This window comes from Punica granatum, chromosome 2 (assembly GCF_007655135.1).
Source record: "Punica granatum isolate Tunisia-2019 chromosome 2, ASM765513v2, whole genome shotgun sequence".
NCBI lineage: Eukaryota > Viridiplantae > Streptophyta > Magnoliopsida > Myrtales > Lythraceae > Punica > Punica granatum.
This window is the reverse complement of record NC_045128.1, coordinates 11,918,668-11,943,539: the sequence shown is the minus strand read 5'-3', so window position 1 is coordinate 11,943,539 and position 24,872 is coordinate 11,918,668. Positions and strand designations below refer to the sequence as shown.

Here is a 24,872-nt window from a genome sequence, read left to right as displayed (position 1 = left end):
AGTAGTAAGGACAATTTACAATAGCAAAACATTAATAAATGAGATAGTTAATGCAAAATAATTATCTAGAATTATATGCTCTATATAAATAAATATAGTGGCAATTTTATATGTACTATATATAGATTTGGTACATTATATATTATGTATATCTATAGAAAACTAAATTTTTTTTGTAGACACCTCAATTTGGCCCAGGAGCCTATGCGCAAAGGACCACACCACGATGAGGATTTAAGACCGACAACATAGCATCACCACGTAGAAGAAGGGAGAAATGGCCATTTTGCCATTCGTCGAGGAAAATCATTTCGAAAATTGTTTGCTGCATTTATTGCTTTTAAACTCGAGACATTTCTTTTAGGAGTTTTTACCTCATATATCTCATGGTTTAATCGTTTTTTAAATCTATCATATGTTTTTTTGTCAGAAATATCTAATGGTTTATATTTTGTTCCAAATATATTTTGGTGTTATCTTGTCTGTTAATGAAACATTAGTAAGCTCCAAATATATTCCATGTTTTATTTTTTTTCCCAAATCTATCATATGCTTTTAATTCTTTCCTCAAATCTATCCCATGGTTTTAATTTTTTTCTCAAATCTATCCTATGATTTTAATTATTTCCTCATATTTATCTCATGGTTTTAATTTATTCTCAAATCTATCCTGAATAAAACGACCACAGTGACAAGACAGTTAAAACACTGATGGAGATATAACGGCATGATAGATTTGAAGAAAAATGTAAACCATGGGATATGGATTTAAAAAACGGTTTAACCATGGGATATATGAGGTAAAAATCTCTTTCTTTTAATTAAACTCCAATTTCAATTTTCAAGAAAAGAAAAGAAAGAAGAAAAAAGAAGAAAAAAAAGGGAAAAAAGAAGCTCCGCGGGATGTTTTCAAACTTTACGTGTGTCAATTTCGATTTTTAAAATCCGAAACGATACGCGGGATCGAAAATTTTTTTTATGTAATATTAATCATTGTATTTTTTTGAACACGATAATGGTCCAAGAATATTTCTATAATATCTGATCATCGAGATATAAATTCGAAAATAATCGAGCAATTACGATTGATGTATTTCGAAGGTTCGATATCGATTCTTATCGAGATTCGACCTTTCTTAACACAAATTGAATCTTTTATAGAGTCGATTATTTTTCGAATTTTTCAATTTCAAAATACCCATTCAAAATATTTCATATCGAGATATCGAATTAAGCCCGAAGAACGCCCGTACGGATAAATCAATAAAATAAAAGACAGAAAAATAAAAAAAAAAAATATGATGCGGCATGAGGGTCGGCCACAAGTGGCCCAAGTGGCTGACCCCCCATGAGCTAACCTCTCCCTCATTTCTTTCTTCTTTTTTCTTCTTTCTTCATCTCCATCTTCAAAAATCTTGTATGCAATAATGATATTACGTAGTAATACTTGTTTGTCATTTTGACTTTTAATATGTAAAAAAAATTGTTGACAGAAACAATTCATTATTTTCAAAAATAACATTCTTTATATGTCTTGTGACATAATTTTACGTAATAATATTGTTGCACGGAAGACCTTTTCCTCCTTTCTTCTTTCTTTTCTTTCTGCATCTCATGCAAATTGCCCTGACTCGCCGCCTACCCTGCAGGATCGAGATTCTATTCCGGCGCCAACCTACTCCTTCTATTCCTCGATAGCAACTCGATCTTCCCTCTCACTCTCTCTCTCTCTCTCTCAACTCCAAGTCAGTAGCTCTCTCTTAGCTGAAAAGGAATAGCAGTAGACAGAAAGATTTCTTTCTTTTTGATCTTCACACCATCAGCCGTCATTCCCTCACCCTCCCTCTCTCTCTCTCTCTCTTTCTCTCGGGAAAACATAGAAGCTCACCCTCTCTCACTCTCGGCCTCCATACGGCACACACAACTTCCCTTCTTCCCATGTCTCCCTCGGTTCTCACTCTTTCAGCTCCCTCTACTGACCATCCATCTCCATCTCCATCTCCATCTCCATCTCTCTCTCGTCCATCATTCATTACCATTCATTCTCTTCAGCTTCTCCTACCTTCGTTTCCTTCATCACCATCCCTTCTCATCCTCAAATCATCACCCTTTCCTTGGCCTCTTTCACACCACGCTAGTAACCATCATCATCATCCTCACCTTCCCTTTCTTCCTCCTCTTCCTCTTCCTTCTATATCACTGCCACCAATACCCTCTCATCAACACCAGCAACTCACCATCCTCTCAACAGTTCCACCGCCATCACCTTCCATCTCCTTGAGTCACTCTTGTTCCTAGCTTCCCTCCATCTCCTTCTGCTATCCCTCACACTCTTCCTGACATTTCCATCACTCTCTTTCCTTCCTTCTCCCTCTTTCATCACTCCATCGCCACTCCTCCATCTTTCTTCTCTTATTCATCTTCCTTTCACAGTTGCCCTATCACCTCCCTCTCTCAGTCGACCCTCTTTTCCTTTCCCTCCTCCGTCCCCTGATGATGTTCAGCTCCTATTCTTCCCTCGTGAAGCTGCTATGGTTGAGTTGCTGCCCCTCATTTGCTTCCAGCCATTGCCATTTGCTACTGCCCACAGCTCCTTGGGCTATTTTGCTGCTGCATCTTGAGCTCTTGGAGCTGTCCCGCTGTGGCCATGGTTGCCACCTTTCCCCGCTGAGCTCCCGAGCTATGACTATTGCTTCTAGGGCCCCTCTGAGATCCTTAAAGGACTATCGTTGTTTATCCTGCTCTAATGGCTGCCCTTCCTCGAGCTCCCTCGACTAGTTGCCACTATTGTGTGCTGCCCTTATCTCCGTCGGGCTGCTTAACCACTGTCCCACCTTGCCCTTGCACTACTGGTGTTTCCTGTGCTGTGTTGCTGCCCCTTTTTCAGAGCTTTTGTCGTTGCTAAACTCCTGTTGAGGCTACTGCCCCCTTTTTCGCGGCTGTGGTGATTCTGGACGATTGGGTCAAGGCCTGGTTCGTGGACGGCCAGAAGACTTACCTGGTCCTTCTCGACACTAGTTTGAGAGAGGTATAAATCTCGAGCTTAGTGGTATGCTTAGGGCTTTTATTGTTCAGTTGATTCGATGCTTGCATTGAGATGATATCGTTAAATGAATTTTGATTAGAAAAGCACGAATCAGTTTAATGATTGAACTTGAATTTTTAAAGAATCGGGACGTGTGACAAGGAACCCATTGACTTGAAAGGGATTGGATTGATTGAAACTGGAACAAACGCACACAAACTAGACATCATGTACACCCGGCCATAATGAAATTAAAGTTGACCAAAAACATTAAATCGGCCTATTTGATCACTTGGACTTAAATTTGATAAATTAAATGGTGATGTGCACATGCGCTAAATGTGTGTATGTTTTGAGAATTGAATGTCATTTCCAATTGAAACCTCACATGAACCAAATTAATCACGTAAACTCGGCCTAAAATCGAATTTTAATTTGTCGCGATATTGGGCCCGAACCATCTAGGATACATGTTTCTATGACTTGATGTAAATCGGGGCAAAATCCGAAAATTTGAGCCCAATCACAATCGGGAAAGCAGTTGTCTAGCTACCACAGACCCGATTGGACCCTTGGGATCCAATCGAGTCACTTAGGTCGGGCTAGGCTCGTTCTGGTGACTCGACAACCAATTTGGGCTTGGTTTGGCCCACTGGGCCTAATTAGGCCCATTCGGCCCAATTAAAGCCAGTTAGGCCGGCTCGAGTCTCCTTTTCCATTTTTAAAATTAAATCAAACATAAATATTTTATCCTCGATCAAAACCCATTTGTCACAATTTTGGTAATTAAATTCGACTTGTTAGACATCGTGTCAAGTCCGAGCACGAGATGATAGTGGCATGCGCGTGTTAATCCCGGGATTTGAATTATTTTTCTTTTTTCTATGTGTTTCCAAGCAATTTAGGTGGGGGAGAGATATAAAAGAGAGGATTGAGCGATTCATGTATTCGAGTCGGGTAGGTGAGAATGAGTGAAAATTCATCTCTTTTTATATTGATCAATGTTGTAAGAATCCCAGGCTTAACACATGTGAGGTCTCGAGAGACACGAGAATTGTGCGAAGCAGATTATTTCGATCATGAGGATGGTGACCCATGAAAAAGAAACTAGTTAGACTTGGGATAATTCACTTCATTTGAGAGTAAGCAGGAAATCAATAAGCATGCAATCTAGATCCACATTCAATTGGATTGAATAGGTCATATCATGGATAAATCGAAAGACGCATGCTTAGTCGCATTTCTAGTGCTCAGGCCTATTGATATCTGCATTTTGTTAATTGGATTAAGCCTAATCATTTTTAATCTCATATTCACTTTATAGTAATGAGTTGAGCCACCCCTTCCGTGATTTGAAATCGTCCATTCGGCTTGATTCTCCTGTTTTCCATTTTGAACTCACGCTGTGTGACATATACGGAGCCTAATCACTCGGTAAAGAAGTTAAAATATTACAACCAGTGACATGCTGAGTACCGATTCTCGGACGATCGAGGAAACTCAGTTGTACAGGACCCCTGAATCTAGAACCCTGTTTCCGTAAGACCATGATCTTAACAGACTGAGGAGGTATAGTTATACACTCTAGAAGGGCGACTCATCGGCCCTAGGTCTTCGGATCTAAAACAGATATTGGCGACTCCCTTCATATGGTTTATTGCGCATCCTCCCTTTTCCTTTCGTCACGAGGTGCCAGATCTCTGTCCGCACATTCTCAATCTTGTAAAATTAGTTACATCTCTAGCTTATATAAAAATATCTATACAATTCTCTTCTTCTCATGAGAAACTATTTAGTCACTATTTTAAAATTTCGTATACTTAACTTAGTATATCGTTTAATTAAGTTTCTCATTTTTTTCTCCATACTTCTATATTTACCAAATTAAGACAATTTTGAAATTAGAGTGTTTCACTGAATGCACTAACACTTTCATCCTCAAATTTGTAGCGAGCCAACGCGTAAGTCCCCGAAAAATTGTGTCACCAATTTAGTTTCTGAATTTTCAAAAATCATAACAAAATGGTCCTTTCCAAGGTCTTCAGGATCAAAATGTTGGCAAAAAAAAAGGTGTAAAAGGGCTTTTTTGTTAGGATTTAAAAAAATTCAGGGACTAAATTGGTGGAAAATTTTTTTTGGGGACCCATATGTTGGCTTTCTTCAAATTTGAGGACCAATTGGTTAGCGAGCACGTGTTTATCTATTTTAAAATAAGGCACAAATTAATTGAATGAATACAACTTACAAAAATATTTCTTTTTGTGCTATTGATATGATCTATAGTTCCTTACTGCATCAATTTCGCTACACCTTTCGATCGAGGTAGCTGAGATTGCCAACGACCTTACAACGGTAGTGTTGGGCCCCGATGAGGTCCTCATTGCCCAAATTTGAAAAAAAAGTAAAGCTTAGAGAAGAATGAAGGAGGTAGGTGGTCAAAGTCTTATCGGCGCATGGCTACCATCCCTTAATTGGGGTCACCGGAGACCTTTGCCTTCATGGACAACCTAATTGGGCTGACAGTAGTTGTCGTTGAGGCCCACCGATTGAAAAAATGGAAGTCGTGCTAACATTGATATCAAATTGGTGGTTTGTGTATTTTTAGGTCAAGAAAAAAGTTCGTACTAGAATTGATAAAATGTGAAAATCCTGTATTTTTTTAGGCAATTAACCCTTATAATTATAATATGTATCTATATTATATTATATTATATATTTATTTATATATAATAACAAAGACCCGAGCTAAATTCTCATGCGACCATATCATCAAAGATATACAACGAAATTCCCTCGCATTACCATGTCATCGTTTATACATTTTTTATCAAAGAAATATGTGCGATTTCTATATCAGCATCTATATATATAGAGTGATATATTGAAATATATAACTGGAAATGAAATTCAATATATAGTGGATGTTATAGATACTATGGAAATTCAATAGGAAATTCACTATATATAATGAAATTCAATATATAGTGTATGTTCAATAGGAAATTCAATATATAGTTGATATTGAAAGCATCTAGCACATAAAAGGTATGTTCTCCAAACATTTTCGAGAATTCTGCTATTCAAAGTACCACATGGCATCTATATTATTGCATATGTAATAGGGAAAAAGACAAAAACCCTCATTGTGCTTTGGGGTTGGAATAAATCGCACCCTGTTATTTATTTGGGACAATTAACCCCATGTGAATTACTCCGTCAGATATATGGGGGTTCCGAAGTTATTTTTTTCATTTTCAGTTCTCAATCTTTAGTTTTTTAATCATTTTGATCATAAATCTTTTTCTTTTATCATTCTTATCCTCAACTTTCCATTTTGTTTCATTTTAATCCAATAAAGAAAAATCAAAGGAGGAAGGGGTCGGGGCCGCCAATCGGCGATCCTGAACCCTCCACCGAGGGCGCCAGCACCCATAGAGGATGTCGGCGACCTCGGTGGAGGGGCTGAGGTCGCCGATTGGCGGCCCCGACCCTGTATCGACCGGGGACCCTGAGTCGAAGTCCCTGGTCGATTTGGAGTCGGGGCCACCAATCGGCGACCCTGACCTTTCCACCGAGGTCACCAACGTTCTCTGTGGGTGTCGGCGCCCTCAATGGAGGGTTCAGAGTCGCCGATTGGTGGCCCCAACCCCTTCCCCCTTCGATTTTTCGTTATAGGACTAAAATGAAATAAAATGAAAAGTTGAGGATAAGAATGATGAAAGAAAATGATTTAGGATCAAAATGATTAAAAAACTAAAGATTGAGGACTGAAAATGAAAAAAATAATTTCGGAACCCCATATATCTGACGGAGCAAATCACAGGGGCTAATTGTCCCAAATAAAAAATAGGGTGCGATTTGTCTCAACCACAAACCACAAGGGGAGTTTTTGTCTTTTTCCCTATGTAATATATAATAGTAGAATATACATATAAATATCGATTCCATAATAATTATGAAATCTACATTTATAACACACAAGACTAATTTGTACAACACAAATCTTATAGAGATGAATTTCAATAGTGAGTATATATTTTAGAGACCAATTTGCATGTTGTGTCAAATTTTTTGGGTATCCTAAAAGGTTAGCATTTTCGTTAGGAGCAACCGCTTCTATAAAGATTTCGTCTTTTGTTATTGCTTGATTCTCAATCTTAGGCGCCTATCGGAAATCAATCTCTCATTGTTCCTTCAGCTGACGCTGAGAGCTGATTCAAGAAGCATCCCGCGAATATCGAACGGCAGATATATAAGATTGTCGGGCCGCCGCCAGAATCAAAAAGTTCCCATTTTCCTGTTCATTCAAATTCCTCTGTTGAGGAAGAGGAGGAGGAGGAGAAGCGATGGACAAAGACAAGGCGGAGTTCTTGAAGGAGTTCAGCGACGGCTTCGGGGTATCCCGATGGTCCCATATCCGTTGATGAAATCCGGGCCACTGAGTTCACGCTATTGGAGGGAGAGTCTGCTTCCTTTCTGTCACTCTCCATCTCTCTTTCGCTGGCCACCTGAATAATTTGGTATGGGCTTGGGTTTTGTTCTTGGGCGAATTTTACATGCAGGTCTTGTCTACTTGGATCACGCTGAAGTAACCTGATTGTACTCTGAGCTGCAGGTGGAAGCTTATCTTTAAGGAGCTGACTACTACTTGTCTATGGAAATCCTCGTGTCCTGCTCTTCGCCAAACTTATCTCTTTGGCCTTGTGATTCATTTTCTTTTGGTCCAATTAGTTGCTCAAGAAAGATTTGGTCTCTTCGGACTTTGGATGGATAATCATGAGACAACGGGACCCATAACTTGCATTTGTTTCCAAAGATCCTACAATTTTGCTTATTTGAAGATATAATTTCTCCATTGCTGTGAGTTTCAAGTATTCTCTTAAGTATAGCTTTTCTCAGTTGTTTACATCAACTTATGTGCAAGCATTGAAGGTCGATGAATTCTTTGACCTCGAGAAAGAGAGAGCCTGAGCGACACAAGCATAGCGATTTCTTTCTGACATTGTGAGGGAATCCCGGCAACAGGCAGGTACCATATTTTGGGCTTTTAGCTGTTTGATTTGATTCCTAAAAGATAGTTGATAGTGCACGACGTGGACTTGCTTGGGCATATTACTCTTCGGTATGCTTGTCCATAACAAAGATGTGCAAAAAGCTGATTTCGACCTCCAGGAAAAGACTTTCCATTATGCCTAATGTGGTCTTTTAACTCAACTTTGCAATCATTACACCAAGTAACCCGATTACATTAGTTGACTCAAACAAATCAGCACTCAAGGTGACAATGGCATTAGGTTAATTTGGCGTCACATCCTCATCAGCTTTCTTATTCTCGTGTACAATGCAGGAGTTCAAAATATACTAAAAACATCTCGTGCATAGCACCAAATGAATAGATTGGGGATATTGATTATTTCATTATCTAAAGGTAAGGGTAGTATTGACTAAAGCAATATAGGAGAAATGAAGTTTAGTACAACAATGCCCTCTTTTGATTCAGTATATAATAGGTCTAAGATTCAATACTTAACAGTGAACTTTCGTACCCCTGTATCTTTTCTTTTCCTATATCCATGAGCATCCAGTATAATCTAGAGAAAAAAACCTTGCGTGCTTATTTTATTTGTGTTATAATTAGTTAGAACTTAAATTGATATGCGTTTTGTGCTAAATTAAATAGCTATTAATATGTTTTTGTAATTCTGTTATGACACTGTTTCAATTGGACATAATGCTATCCTCTCTTGGTGCCATTGCCAACAAGCACCGAGGTCGACTGATTTGAGCACGTTGGGCAACAGTGGCAACCATGACCCCTCATATGAGTTCCTTGGCGCTCTCTGACACCGCCACGACCTCAAACAGCGAAAATGTGCTGGCTAGGCGAATACCCTCAATGTTTTTGTCACATTTCCTCATAAGTTATGGATCATCTTTTAAGTAAGGAAGATAAAGTTACTTGTCCTATCATAGCACCTTTTTTAATAGCGTCCCTTAACTCCACCACTCAACGTTCTTTGATTGTGATTGGTAATGGAGTGAAATTGAACTAGACTCCATTCTAAATATATATATATGAGATTATAATGTTCTTTGATTATATGAGATTATAATGATCATTAAAAAATAATATGTGTACGAATTTATTATTAAATAGAAAAAAAATATCGATTATATTATTGAATTTATGAAAAAATTGAGTGAAAATAAGAAATTTATTATTAAAAATTACTTATATAGCAATGAAATATATATATATATATATATAAATTTATTATTAAATAAGAAAAAATTATAAAATTATTATTATTATGCTATTAAATTTGAATAAAAATGAAGTGAAGTGACATTAAAATAGAGTTGAACTCCATTCCCGACAATTGAGTCAGATCAATTTGACTTTAGGTGCTGATATAAGTTTGAGTAAACTAACAATTTGGTCCTTGATGTTTGGACCGGCCATCAATTTCGTCCCCAGTGTTTCGTGGCCATCACTTTTACCCCCGACGTTTGTGCTCCGTCCATTGTTTTGGTCCAACCGTTTTCCTGTCGTCACAAATGACTTAACACCGTCCATTAAATAGCTAAAAATAAAGAAAATAAAAGGGAAAATTGACTTAAAATGATATCGCTTCATACATAGTTGAAATCACAGCCCGACATCAGTAGAATCCCTTTGCCAGTAGAAACCCACGCCGCTCTCAGCTCTCACGCATCAAGGCTCCGGCGGGGAGCAAGTGAAGAAAGTGAAAAGCGCGCGAGCAAGAAGGCGAAAGGCAGGAAGTTGTTTGTGGTTTGTTCGCCAAAATCAAATTGCAGCTGAGTTCTTAGGGTTGCAGCTGAAATCAAATTGCAAATCCCAATTGCTTCTCTCTCGTTTATTCTTTCTTCAATCCCCATATACCTTAGCTTGATTCCAATTTGTCGACCACCAACCCCAAGTCCTTAATGGGATTGCAATTTCTTGAATTCAATTCAATTTTTGGCACTCAATTTGAACTTCCTTCTACCCATTGAAGCGGAGCTTCAGAAGAACGGTGACACTTTGCAAGGCCATTGAAGGGGCATAGAGGATGACAAAGAGAGACCTTTCCATCTGTCTGGTTACAAGCTTTGTGTTTACTATAGGGGGAAGGGAGCAGCAGAGCAACAGGGTTGCAGATGATGATGTCGAGCTGTAGAAGAAGAGAACCTGCCAGGCTTCCATTAGAATGGTGTGGTCATGCATTTGTTTGTTGTAGAAGAAAGCGAATGAGTTGCTGATTTTGTACTTTGTCATTGTATATACCCATCTTATGTAATCAAGAAGCAATTATAAATACTATAACACCTCTTCTTTGATCTACTTGGAAGTATTTCGATTGATTGACTCTTCTCTTTTAACTTTTTCCTCTGTACAAGACAAGCAATTGAATGCCCACGAATAAGTGAATGAGTTGCTGAATTTTTTTTTAAGCTCTGCTATTGTTGTTGCAGTGAGCTTTCTATTGTTGCTGTTGTGGTTTTGTTATTGCTGCATATTCCTCTCCTTGTCCATATTGAAGGCTTGCTTATTCTAACTTATAAGCAACAACCAAAATTGAGAAGTTATATCAGGTTTTACATATCAGAATACTCCACAGATTCTTCACTGGTGAAAAGTTGATCTGCTTAATTTGATAACCGAAGGTTATGAAGTTCAGCCAACACATTTGCACAAGAATAAACAGTCATCGCATCACACAACAACAAACAAAGAATTTTCCTTTTGGTTAAAAGCGAACAAAGAAAGAACTGAACAAAACTTAGGTGCTCTCATGTACTAGAAGTTTACCATTTCTGATAAAACATATGGAGTCCAAAATCTAAACTAGCTACTACTCTGGCTGCTAGTATCAATCAATGAAATTTGTTTGCATACAAACCTTCGTCAAATGGAGGTTGCTGCTCGAAAACTGTGCCAACTGAAGTTGCTGAACATCAATGAGCAAGCAAGCTTTGCAAACAGAGGTTGCTGCTCGAGCATTTAGTGTTCTGACTTCATTGTCCTAGTTACATTCTGCAATGAAGTCATAGCCCAATCCCAATTACCCTTTACTCCCAACAACATCAACGACCCTTCACAGAGTCAAATATTTTCATTGGTATCTAACAAACACCTCAAAACTTAAAATGTAGCATACTCAATCAAACCTGAAACAACCTTACATTTCACCCAAAAGGATCATATTCAGATGACCATGGACAGTTTTCCATAATCAATCAAAAAGAGAATATTCAATCAAACACGGGAAACATATTTACCAAAAAAGAGCATATTCCATACTTAAAACAACATATTTACATGTTCATCCAAAAACAACATATCTCACATTTCAAAAACAAGCTGCATCAATTCTCTTTAGTTTTAGCAGACGAATTGGTGGAAGATCTTTGAGAGGGCTGGTTGCAAGAAGGCTGGGATGAAGCCTCCTCCATTGTTTGTAACTTTTTGTATATTCTCCTGTTGAGCTTGGATGCTGCTACTAGACTTTCTTGGGTGATGCTGGCTGTCCCTTCCAAGTGTACGATGTTGGAACTAATTTTGCATGTTGTGGTAGCATTTGCTTTGGATCTACAGCTTGAGATTCTCTTGGTACCTACACCAAGTTATGTCCAATAAAGTCAAATCAGAGGTCCATATTGAAGTCAATATTGACTAAATTTAAGTAAACAGACCTTATCTTTATTGGATGGGTCCGTAGAAGCAGTAATGACTAAGGGAGTAGATGACCTTGGATATGTAGATGCGGGGCATGAAGGTGCAGCTTGGTCAATAGAAGTAGATGGGCCAGCTTTCTTGGTGCTCTTCTTTTGCTCTTTAATTTTAGTGCCCTTACACCTCCTGGAATTATGGCCCTTGTTACCACATTTTCCACACTTTTGTTCACCTCCTCGCTTTGCCTTGAATGGATTAGTTGGCACATCATTACTCTTAGTTCTTTTCTTCTTTGGACGACCACCACCCCTGGAATATTTCGGAGGCAAAATAACTTCATGACCACTCTTGTCCCACAGATCCTCACCTCTCACTGGATTGATATATGGAGTATAAACACTCTCCCAAGTCTCCTTGGCATAATATTGATTGACAAAATGCTCGGGGACCAAGTTATGATGTCCCATACAAGCCACTGCATGCTGGCATGGGATTCCACACAATTCCCAATCTCTACAAGAACAAGTATGCTCCCTCAAATCAACAATATGCATGTCACTAGTCCTGAAAATATGATGCACCTGATATCTTGCAACATCTCCATCTCCTACCCACAATGCATGCCAAGAGTGACTATTCTTCTTGGCTTGCTCTAACTTACTTTGTGCTGCTGGTGTGATCGGGCCTTTGTACTTAGCTATCATGGATCTGCTATCATTCATCTTCCTCATCAAATACAACCTTATCTCTTCTAACATGCTAAGAATGGGCTTCCCACGAAACTTCACTATGGCAGCATTGAATTGCTCGCACATATTATTAAGCAAACATGGATTCTTCGTGAAAGGGCTAAATGCTGCCATGGACCATGTATCTGGTTCAAATTTCTTTAAATATTCCCAAGCACGCACATTCATTTTTTTAATCTCTTCAAAGTTCCTATGGAACTCAGGCATGGTCTTTGATCTGGCACAAGCCCACAACTTCTTGCTCAACTCTTTGTTATTACATAGCTTATACATATTTGCCTCCAAATGCTTTACACAAAATCTGTGCTTTGTCCCAGGAGATAACTCTTGCATTGCTGGCAACAAACCCTACAAGTTAATTAAAACAAGTCAGTTGCTTATAAATAACTAATTTTTAACTGGAATGTCAGAAATAAACTCCCAGGCCTAAGTCATTGGTTTACCTTCTGCATGTCAGAAATAAACTCCCAACCCTGAGTCTTTGGATCTCCGATATCTTCAAATAATCTACGCAAAAAACCAACCCCATGTATTTTTCGTCTCCTGCTCGACAACGGCATATGCGATAACATAAAAGGATTGGTTTCCATCTTGAGTGACTGCAGCTAGAATAGTGCCCCCATAATATCCCTTCAAGAAGCATCCGTCTAGACCAATCAGTGGTCTACACCCAGCTAGCATACCTTTCTTAGTAGCGTCAAAACCTATGTATAATCTATCAAATACTGGAGGAAAACTTAAATCAGTTCTGACAACCCCCAGCTGGAAGGTGGAACTAGGATTAGTTTTTCTTAGTTCCTCACAGTAGTCCCACAACTTAGCAAATTGCTCCTTCTCAGAGCCTTCAACCATTTGTTTTGCAATCTTTAGAGCCCTATAAATCTTCATCTCATTCACTTGAATTTGGAAAGTCTTACCAATTTGCTTGAATGCATCTCCACCGGTCATATTAGGGCACAAACTCAACATCTCCACAAGCTTATTAGCAATCCAATTTCTATCTGCAAGTTTGTTCTTTAACTTTCTACTACAAGTGTGGTTAGGATTGAAGGTCTTCATTTGATAAGCACCATACTCTTCTGTCCATGCACAATACGCTACCCATTCACAACCATCTTCACACACAAATCTGCACCTAATTTTATCATTTTTTATTGCTCTCACGAATCTCCCAATAGCAATATTGTAGTCCTTGATTGCATTTTTGAACACGGACAAGTTCGGGAACAACATCTCTACCTCTAGATGCACTTGTCCGTAGGGTGCTTGCAAGTAAAATTCTGGTGGCTTGTCATCTTCTTCATCATCACTACCCTTCAAACTCTCAAATTCCTCAGAAAAATATCCTTGTTCTTGCTGGATTTGAGCAGCAACTTCTTCCCTTATTTCTTGTACCCTTTCAACTTCTTCTGCCTCATACTCCCTAGAGTTGTTAACAGAAGCATTATAGACCCTCCACTTACGCTTATGCCCACTAGAATTTGTAAAATTCCGACTAGAACCTGCAATATCCTCCAAGGACTTAAAGGCACCTCCAGCTTGATCTGACTGATCTTCATCAACATTGTCTTCTGCTTCAGGAATATAGGCACCATCTAAATCATCTTCACCATCCCAGTCAGAAAAGTAAGTAGCTACAGCTAATTCAACATCTAAATCAAACCCAGCCTCTACTTCCACACTTGCAGCCACTTTCCCACTCTTTGCATCCACAATCTTATCCGCACTCTCCACCACAACAACCTCATTTTTGTCCACAAAGAAAAATTCAATTTCAGTTCCTCTTTCCACTGAAGACAGCTCAGCATACAACACATGAACATCCTCATCATTCTCAAGTAGCCTCAAACCATCTGCCAAATTCGACCCAGGAGCCAACCAGAAAATTTGACAATTTGGTTTCTTTTTGTAATGTTTTTCGTACAACCATTCAAGCTCAGTAATTGAAAATTTGTCTATATCAATATCGGGCCAGACATCCACTTCTCCCCCAACATACTCCATGTGAGTTTCAGATACAAATTGTCCCCCAAGATGCAACAGCAGGTTGATCCCCACCTCCATTATCTATTACAGCAATAAAAAAATTCACAAAAGATACCACGTGAACAACAAAATCGAAGCACAAGGGACCACGTGAACAAAAAAATTGAAGCATAGGGGACCACATAATTGAATAGGAAAAAGAAGGGGGCCACCAAACTGACCTTTACAGATTTTCGCCCAATAATTCTTCTTCCCTGTCTTCAGAATAAAAAATGACAGACTGGTACAAGGATTCTTTAGGGATTTGGGTATCGAAGAGTAAAGAAGGGTAAAAGGAGGGAATGTTGATTTGGGAATTGATTTCAATAAAGTAGGGTTCATTTGTTTGTTTGTTTCTTTCTTTTTTTATATCTGCAGTAACGGGGGTTGGATGGCTGCATGAAAGTGATGGACGGAATGCAAATGTCCGGGATGTATTTGATGGCCACAAAACACTGGGGACGAAATTGATGGCCGGTCCAAACATGAAGGACCAAATTGTTAGTTTACTCTATAAGTTTCTTGTCCCCATGCGAAGGGGGAGGCCTTTGCACCATACAATGAAAAGTGTATTATTTGACTCGATAATTATTTCAGTTTTTAATAAATTACTAACAAAAAAATAAAGTACACAAGTTTCAAAATAAACTACTCGAATTCGAAATAAGTGATAAAAAATTTCTAAATAATTTAGACAGATTTCATAAAATCTCCCCCCGTGAAACGGTTATGCATAAACAAATGAATAAAAAGAAAACGCCCACTTTAATCTTCGTTCTTGATTTAATAATTACTCTGTTTATCCCAAAACATGCCTCTTTCTTTAATTTGTTTGACCCAAAAAAGGGGAAACTAAACCAGAAATCCATTTTGCAGGATGAAAAAATGGCTGGTGCAGGAGGCGTGCTTTCATGCAAACATTGGCTACGGAACATCGGTGGAGGCTGAATTGTGTGGGTTCAGATCGAGTTTGGAAATGGCATGGAATTTGGGATTCGTGCTCCTAATTCTAGAAGGTTTGAATCTCAAGTGATTGCAAACGCTCTGATCGAGCCCGAGGAGTGCGACATTCAGATAGCTTTGGTGGTTACGGCCACTTTTCTGAGTGATTTGGCAGCGTCGACTTGATAGAGATGAGTGACAGTGAAGAGGCCCCCCACCAACCGCGAGAATATGCCGGCTGGCGAATCTCGTACTTTCCTCTTCTTTCGATTTACATATTCCATGGTTATGCCTAATGGCATTACTCGCATGATTGCTTTGAACGCCACTGGTGCTACTTTACCTCTCTTTTTTTATTTTCCTCGTTTTCGGTTTCTACCCTTATGTCCAAAAATCTGTCGGCTCTTTGATTAATCCAACTGGAGTCATGTTAGCTCACCGATCAGTAAAATTCTTCCCATCAAAGATTTTCTCTATTCAAAAGATTGAAATCCGATACCTTATTCAAGGAGAATAAGTATCGAAAATGTTTAAATCAGTGCTCGTAAATATTTATTTTACTTAATGCATTGGGTTTAGCCCGGTGTCTCAAAAAAAAAATCAAGCCAGCATATATATATATATATATGTATATATATATATATATATTAGTTTTTGTCCATTTCAATAAAGTCTTCGGCAGTAGGTAAGATATATTCATCAATCTGCATGGGCAAATGCCGACAATATTTTTGGCCAATAATATTAAGATAATAATTTATACAATGCCCTATATAACACGTATGAAAATGTTTGTATTTTATAAATTTATGAAAATAAATGAGTAACAAAATTAATTTTCACTATTGGGTCTTTGTATGGATACAGGAAGAAAAAATATTGTGTGTAATTCAAAAAATATGTGTTTAATTAGTATAATTTTCTAAGAAATATTGCTTATAGACGAAGAAAACTTGTGCCTATGAATAAGTACTTATATATGTATAACTCTTTAGAAAAAAAAGGTAAAATAGATAAAGAGAATAGAGTAACATGATGGTGTCAAATCTTACAGTGATTGGGGAAAAAATGAGAAAAACTTATACTCCATATGGCATAAAACATGACATTATATTTTTAAGGAATATAATTGATCAATCATATTGATGGGGTCATTTGATCCAGTGGATCAATTAGGTTACACCACCACTAATACTAGACAAAAGAAAGAAATAAAAAAAAGGGACATGAAGAAAGTTGTGTACTTTCAAACAAAGATTTGAAGAAAAATATAACATGTGTCCCATTTTGTATATTTAGTACTCTTAGTACGAATTTTTTTTTCTAAATTTTCCAAATAAAAGTTGGGCAAAAGTACTTTTTGAAAATTTTTCGACTATAATGATCGAATCATTTGGCATAACCCATTGACCAAATTATGCGATACATTATTTGAGTCAGATTTGAAACAAAAAAACTAAAATGGCATAACTTTTCGACCTAAGAATTGGATCATTTGATGTAACGCGTCAAAAGAATTATGTGGATCGGGGTCTGATATGAGAACGCAATAAAGACATAAACTTGTTGACCTTACGATAAAATGTTTTGCATAATGCATGATCGGATTACGTGATACCTTGTTCGGATCAGATCCGAAAACGCTAAAAATGGGTGGAAATTTTTTAAAAAATGAGGATTACAAAAAATGAAAAACAAAATAAAAGGATTTTGATAGGATCATTTGGCGTAATTCATCGACCGAATTACGTAATATGTTATTCGGGTTAGATTTGAAAATACTAGGGTGTGTTTGGAAAATGAAAAATGTTCAACTCTGCTCTGTTCAACTTGCTATAAGACAAAACTGCCCGCAACATTTGAAGAGCAGTAGATCCCGCATGGGTGTGTTTAACTAGTCGTTCCTTTAGGGTTACAGATAATTTTTTTTTCGCTTTTGTCGGCAAAAGGTTGCAGGGAGCCGTTGAGTGAGAGGATACACAACAGAAGCCGACTCGATGCTCTCCATCTTCTCCTCCTTCCTGCATGTTCCCTCTTCTTCCTTGTAGAGTTTGTCTGCATAGGCATCGGCCGAAATCGGCAGGATTTCTTTGTAATCGAGGTCGGAAACTGCCCGTTTGGTGAGTCGGAGTTATCAATTTCACTGATTACTGACTTATCAATACGTTATTTGCAGATCCCCGTTCGTCCGTGAAGGCTTGCGTCAATGGAGCTGGTGCGAAGAACAGTGAAAAGCATGAGCTTTTCAGGAGTGATTCACGAAGGACGTCCTGTCTGTCACCGGTTGCCAGAGATTCTCGACTTTGATCGCTGTCGGGGGCCCCCTTCAGATCGCTGTTATCCACTAGGATTGGGGTTTAAGAACCACAGGAAGTTGTTGTTTTGGAGAGGCATCGGCAGTGTGGTAACATTTTCTGCTCGCTATCTCGATTAATGCTTCTGGATTATTGATTTTGGTGGAATTTCGAAGCTATCTGCTTATACAGACCTCCTTGGTTATCTGCTACCATTATCCTGTTAGTGTAAGGTGGCGTATTTGTGTTAATTTCATCAATCTGTTTTTCATCTCAATGAAAAAGCCTTGTCTGGTGTCCTTTCCGGAATAGGCCGAAGTTGTGAGCATGTTCTTCCTGATTTGTTAACAGAATGCCCATGTTGCTGTGGATTACTGGTTCGCCCTGTTTGTGCTTCTCTTCCTTGTCTGCTCAGTGTGCATTATGTTGGCTTATGGCCGTTGTCATCTTAGTGTGCATTCTGTGGGATAGCATGATGCATGTTCTCTGTAGTTCAAGAAAAGAATGACTGATTTCGATGTTTAATGTTGGTGACTATTGTTGCTGATAGATCATTGATAGGTGCACTATTAGACCATTGTTATTCTGGACCAACCGCATGCGTCATGGCTCCTAAAGGCGAAAATATCATCGACTGGAGTGATGAAATGGAGTATACTTTCATAAACATAATGCTTGAGAAGCTGAGAAGAGCACATACTACAACATGGAAGCAAAATACATGAAAGGAGATCATAGCTGAGATGACAAATCTTTATCCCGATCAGCAACTGTGTTTGCAAAAGGTAAAGGATAAGCATAAGAGAATGAAGACAAATTTCACCCGATTCTCTGAATTAGTCAGGCATATAGGCGTCGGGTGGGCAGACACAAACACTATCACAGCCGACCAAGATGTTTGGGATATGTTTGCAAAGGTACATTCTCATAAATTGTATGTTTGGCTTCTATGGTTGTTTTGAATGAATTGTCACTGATATCCTTTGAGTCATGTTGTACTTCATCGTACAGAAGAATAGGGCATACAAGGCATTCCGGAGCAAGGGCTGCAGCCACTACGATTTGCAGAAGCAACTCTGTAGTTCCTCAGTGCCTACCACTGCTCTTCGCATCTCCTCGGCCGATCCACCTCCAACTTTAGAAGAAGAACGCCGATTAAATGAGGAATTCTTATCTAGGGGGAAGGGAAAGGAGAAACTACATGTCGACCTCGAAGAAGGCTCCGACGAGAGTGACGACCTCGTCCATGTTGCGGAGCCCATTATAACTGAGTCTCGACGTCGAGTGCCGAAAAGAGGTCTAAGCAAGAGCTCACAAATACAAGAGTGCATGGACCTGTTCAGGGAGAGTAACACGAAGCAACAACCACATAAAACTCCACCGTTGGCAAAGAGAAGCAAGTCGGTATCAAGCCCTGAGAAACCTGAGAAGAATAGCATCGACGAAGGCCTCTAGGAGTTGGCTAAATTGAAATCGAGAATCCTTCACTCCTTGTATGTGAAAGCCGCCGAAGCCCTCCTTGATCCGACAGCGCGGAGGCTTTTCATGTGGTTCAAGGAGGACGATCGACTGGAATGGATAATGCAGCTTCCTCATTCTTGAGGAATCCATGAACCCATCTTTATATATATTTTTTCTAACTACTGGGGTATTTTTTGTTTGTTTTGTGTGTTTGCTTCTGTTGATGAATTCTTGTTTTATGTTTGTGTTGCATGTTAATGACTGCTTGGTTATAACTAATGTGTTTCACTTTTAACCGACGTGTTCGTGAACTTATGTCCGCAGTTATAGGCGATCATTTGTCAATCAGTATGTCTCGTAATGCGTCATACTCGAGCTATGATAATAACTCTATTAACAACGAGCCTGACAGTAGGCGACGAGCGTTCTTCCACTTGATGATGCAATATGATCAGCTCAATGAGTCCGTTCCACGGAACAGGCCTTGTAGAAATTCAACACTTCAAGGAAGACAGTACATTGTTGAACTACTAGGGAGTGACGTTCGGTGCTTTGAAAGTTTCAGAATGGAACCCTACGTGTTTAGAAATCTATGCGACACACTTCGGTTGCGATGTGGCATCACAGATACCAGTAGAGGTATTACTGTCGAAGAGCAAGTCGGTATGTTCTTGTTAGTTATTTAATACAGTATGCGATTTTCAATGGTGGCGGAAATGTTTCAGCATTCGAACGAGACGGTGTCACGATTTATCAAAAAAATTGCACGCGGAATACAACAATTATAGCAATATTTTATAACACCGCGGAACGTTGCTGTCCAGCCAGAAATTGAAAATGAAGAAAGGTGGCGTTTCTTTAGGGTATGTCTTCTACTAATTTCTTAATGTACAAAATTATTTTTGGTATTCTATGTTCTGTACATACAATTTTGCGTTTGTTATGCAGCATTGTATTGGAGCTATCGATGGAACCCATGTCGCTGCATGTGTGCCATAGGTGAGCAGAGTATCTTATTGCGATCGGAATGCCGAAATATTTCAAAATGTATTGGCTGTTTGTTCACACGACATGATGTTTACATAAGTGATGACGGGTTGGGAGGGCTCCGCACACGATTCAAGAATATTTTCCAAAGCTGTGTGAGTGGAAGGTTTTCCAGCACTGCGTGGTCGTGAGTATTTGCTTATAAATTCGACGGTTTTCTATGTAATTGCAACCCTAATTTAATTAACTCTAATTTTTCTTATGTTCTTTGCATAACAATATTATGCTATTGATGCAGGGTTTCCAAATATACCAGATATTTGGCTCCATACAAGGGAGAACGATACCACCAGAGTGATTTTCCTCGGCAAAATCCTCCAACAACGGAAAAAGAGCTATTCAATTAGCGCCATACGTTAGTGCGTAATGTCATCAAACGTTGCTTTGGTATTTTGAAAAAGAGATTCGTCATACTGAGTTTAATGACGAACTACATACCTTATACACAAGGGCAACTTGTCCTTGCCTGTTTTATTTTGCATAATTTTATACGCCGTAATAATTACCATGACATATTATTTATGGAGTACGGCGATGCATGGGTTGATTACGATGAATTTCACAATCCTCCACTACAAGAAGGAATTAGAGTAGATGTAGATATGAGTAGGGACGAAATGAACGCTGTATGCGATCGTATCGCTAATCGATTATGGCGTGCAGAGAGAAGAGGACGATGACATGCACTTACGTGTTGTATTATGAGTTGTCTTATTTATTATTATGATGTGATAAATGAATTTATACGCATTATATTAAATGACAAAAATTAATGTATATAATTATTTTTGTATGTGTCTTTAACGTGGTTGCTTTATTTTGTAAAATGTGTGAAAGTCTACTCTACTCTTCTGAAAAGTTGCGACACCTTCATGTGGCAAAAGGACAAGGAAAGCTGAAAAAGAAAAAAAAACGGCAGAAGCCTACCATCCCTTGTTTTGGCATTTGTTGAAATAAGCTTCAACCGGATTTGATCGTGCCCATGTGCTGCAGCTGGGTCCCACAGAAAGGGAAAATTCCCCCTTCAGTTGTCGGGTAGTAAACAGAGTTGGATATAGTTGAACATCTTTCATTTTCCAAACAGGCCCTAAGGGCATAACATTTCGACCTGACGATTGGATCATTTGGCTTAATGCATCGATCGAATTACGTGGGACTTTATTAGGTTCAGATCTGAAATCACTAAAAAGAAGTAACAAGTAGATCGAATTATGTGATATTCTTTTGGCGAAATTAAAAAAAAATAAATTTTAACAATTTTTTTAAAAAAAAAAGGTGGAGCCGAGAGCACATGTCCCCCGCTCTCACTCCTCATGACGGACCAGGTTTCATTTGTTAGTATTCTCCTCATGACGGGCCCGGTTTCATATATCAGAGAGAAGATGTAACAAGGACACAGTGGGCTAACCCCGTGAAGGCAACTGTTTTAATATATTTAAAGAAAGATATCTGTATATTCTGCTATAAGAACAACCTGAACTGGGAAGATCAGAGTCAGAGTGAAACAACGCCATGGAGTCTTCAAGTCCTATGAGACTTTTGCTTGTTTTGGTCTTGCAGCTTTCGGTTCAACTGAGAGCTTACACCGCTCCAATCGAAGAAACCTTCTTTCGATGTTTATCGGTTAATTCCAAGCTTGCCATTCCTCTGTCCTCATACTACACCCCCAACAACGCCTCATCCTTCACCTCTCTGCTCGACTCCACAGCACAGAGCCTTCGGTACGTGGGCCCAAAGGTGCCGAAACCCGACATCATATTCACCCCCCTCGGGGAACCCCATGTTCAAGCAGCTGTTATTTGCTCAAGGAGGCTCAATGTCCACATTCGAGTTCGTAGCGGAGGTCATGACTATGAGGCGGTGTCATATGTATCCCAGATCGAGACCCCTTTCATAGTCATAGACCTCGTGAGGCTCCGCGGGATTGATGTTGACATTCCAAGGAAGACTGCATGGGTCCAGGCAGGGGCCACAGATGGAGAAGTCTATTACAAGATAGCAGAGAGGAGTAAGGTCCATGGTTTCCCCATGGGTGTCTGCACAACCATTGGCATTGGTGGTCACATCACTGGAGGAGGCATTGGTTCAATGATGAGGAAGTTCGGCATCGCGGCTGATAATGTGTTGGATGCCCGAATCGTGGACTCGAAGGGTAGGATCCTAAACCGAGCGGCTATGGGGGAGGACCTCTTCTGGGCTATTCGAGGAGGAGGGGGAGGTAGTTTTGGGATCATCCTTGCTTGGAGGATAAAGCTGGTTAATGTTCCACAGACTGTGACGGTCTTCACGGTCTCGAAAACATTGGATCAAGATGGGACCAAGCTCCTACTCCGGTGGCAAGAAGTTGCCCCCAAGCTCGACGATAACCTTTTCCTAAATGTCGCCATACGGCCAGCCCCAACTGGGAATGGAACCAGCAGGACGGTGACCACAACTTACCGCGCCCTGTTCCTTGGGAGCAGGACGCACCTTCTCAAGGTGATGGAGGAAGGCTTCCCAGAGCTGGGCCTAACTAGCCAGGACTGCATTGAGACAAGCTGGATCGAGTCTGTCCTGTACATGGCATTGTTCCCTAACACCACGGGGCTCGAGGTCCTCCGCCAGGTCATATCCTCAATTCCGCCGGGCTACTTCAAAGCAAAGGCTGACTTTGTGCGGGTACCCATCCCCGAGAGCGGGCTGAACGGGCTGTGGAAGCTCTTTCTCGAAGAAGAGAGCCCATTCATGCAATGGACCCCTTACGGGGGGATGATGGAGAGGATTTTCGAGGATGCAACTCCTTTTCCGCACAGAAGGGGAATATTGTTCGAGATCTTCTATAGTACGTCTTGGCAGAAGGATGAAGACCCATCAAAGCACATGAACTGGATCAAGAGGCTTTACAATTACATGGGTCCTTATGTGTCGAGCTCTCCTAGGGAGGCCTATGTGAACTACAGGGACCTCGATTTGGGTATGAATCGGAACTGGAAAAATGCAACCGATTATGATCTGATAGAGGCGAGTGCCTGGGGAACTAAGTATTTCAAGCGGAATTTCTATAAGCTGCTGGAAGTGAAGAGTAGAGTCGATCCCGACAACATCTTCAGGCACGAGCAAAGCATTCCACCCCTGCTTGTCAAGGGGCAGACCTGATCTGGACCATTTTCCATTCTCCTTATAATATCTCCCTTCTGTCTCCCCATGAGTGCACGCCTCCGCGAACGATGCTTTTATTGAACACCTGTAGATGTTCTATAGTTATAGCTTCTCCCAACAAATTTTGTAGCATAAATAAAAGGAAATGAATTCGGTTCTTTTTTTTTTTTTTATAAGTTGGAATGAGGTTCACCATCCCCCCTTTTCCATTAAGAAAAAAGCCCTCACATGAAATGATTAGGGAGAAAAATCGTCTATAGAACCTGCAATTATTCCAAAAGGTTACTTTGACGACATGGATGGAATCATAAGGGCGTCATTACTTATAACCATGGTTGCTTCGCGAATGAAGGTCAATCGTTTCATCTTATAACATCATACGTGCCAGAAATGACTTAAAAGAGTACAATAGAAATGACATTCGTTCACGAATCTAAACGGCATAAACTATTACTCTTAGTCTAATTTTTCCGATTTCTGTTGATTTTCCAGTTATCTAGACATTTTTTTTATGGTAATATTCTAGAAGTCTTTAAATAATGATTAAATTTTGAAAAATGAAAAATATAAATAAATAAAGAGAGAAAATGAAGGAGAAGGTTTGGATGCCTCCGCGCCGGTCACCACTATGTTTGATGAGGTCGCGGTCATCATCACCAAGGAGGTTGTGATTAGTGCGGGGCACCCCCACAGATCTTTGATTTGGGCTCGCAATCTCTCTGTATTCTCTCTTTGCCCCTTGTTGTCATCTTCTTTGAAACCCAATCGGCATCACAATTGAAAAAAAAAAAGATTTCATTAATTTTCAAGAAATTACGGACGACGTCAAGTTTTACTAATTATGCGTACTCTGACGCCCAGAATTCTTTTTTTCCCGATATGTAGTTTGGTACCTGAAAGTATAACAGACCATGACTAATCCAGCTCAAATCAAGTCAGTCTATATTAAGGGGATAACTCTCTCAGTATAAATAAAAGAAACTAATAAAAAGTTAATAAATATCTCTCTGAATGAATTTAATCTTTGTTGTATAATTTCCAATATCATCTACTCCATTATTTTTTTGGTAGTTTCTGCAAAGAGAATGTAAAAGGGTTTTTCTATCCTATAAATTGATCTAATTCTCATTAACGCATGAGCACCAATTTTCTAATGCCAAATATACTCATTTTCCTTACCAAATAAATGCCCAACACATTTACCGAACAAGTCTCCAACAGTAAATCCACACAACACAATAATTAGAAAATTTATATCGCCTTAACTATCAGCAAAACAGAAAGAGACAGTTGCAAGTAAAAACTAATGACAATGAAAATAAATGGGAAAGGAATGTAGGGGAAAATGGACATATAGTAGCCCACATACAATTGTGCCGGCTCTTGAATAAGGAAAATAATCTACAAAGACATTTGCAATGGGAAAATTAGGAAACTGGAAGAACATGGCAGCAAAATCTTTGGGACAAAATGTCGGGAGGTTTCTTTTGACATCAAAAAAGAAGAAGAAAAAA

At 39.3% G+C, this 24,872-nt stretch overlaps 1 protein-coding gene and 2 long non-coding RNA genes across 4 annotated transcripts; all 3 read left to right on the top strand.

Annotated features, from left to right (window-relative positions):
- Positions 1-7,016: 7,016 nt before the first annotated feature.
- Positions 7,017-15,680, top strand: LOC116195195. 2 transcript variants are annotated; one of them, XR_004154594.1, is made up of 4 exons: positions 7,017-7,112; positions 7,224-7,545; positions 7,641-8,054; positions 15,353-15,680. It is a non-coding gene; the product is annotated as an uncharacterized LOC116195195 (long non-coding RNA). The 2 variants fall into 2 exon arrangements; XR_004154593.1 differs by lacking the exon at positions 15,353-15,680 and having other exon boundaries at positions 7,641-8,953.
- Positions 15,681-17,373: 1,693 nt separating this feature from the next.
- LOC116194089 lies at positions 17,374-18,398 on the top strand. The gene is made up of 3 exons (XR_004154345.1): positions 17,374-17,519; positions 17,595-17,822; positions 18,263-18,398. It is a non-coding gene; the product is annotated as an uncharacterized LOC116194089 (long non-coding RNA).
- Positions 18,399-21,618: 3,220 nt separating this feature from the next.
- Positions 21,619-23,516, top strand: LOC116194120 (berberine bridge enzyme-like 26). Its single transcript, XM_031522849.1, has one exon. The coding sequence runs from the start codon at positions 21,733-21,735 to the stop codon at positions 23,353-23,355; it is 1,623 nt and encodes a 540-aa protein (XP_031378709.1). The 5' UTR covers positions 21,619-21,732; the 3' UTR covers positions 23,356-23,516.
- The last annotated feature ends 1,356 nt before the right edge of the window (positions 23,517-24,872 follow it).

Excerpts from the sequence above, each read along its gene's own strand:
- LOC116194120 (XM_031522849.1), top strand. The coding sequence starts at position 21,733 with ATGGAGTCTTCAAGTCCTATGAGACTTTTGCTTGTTTTGGTCTTGCAG.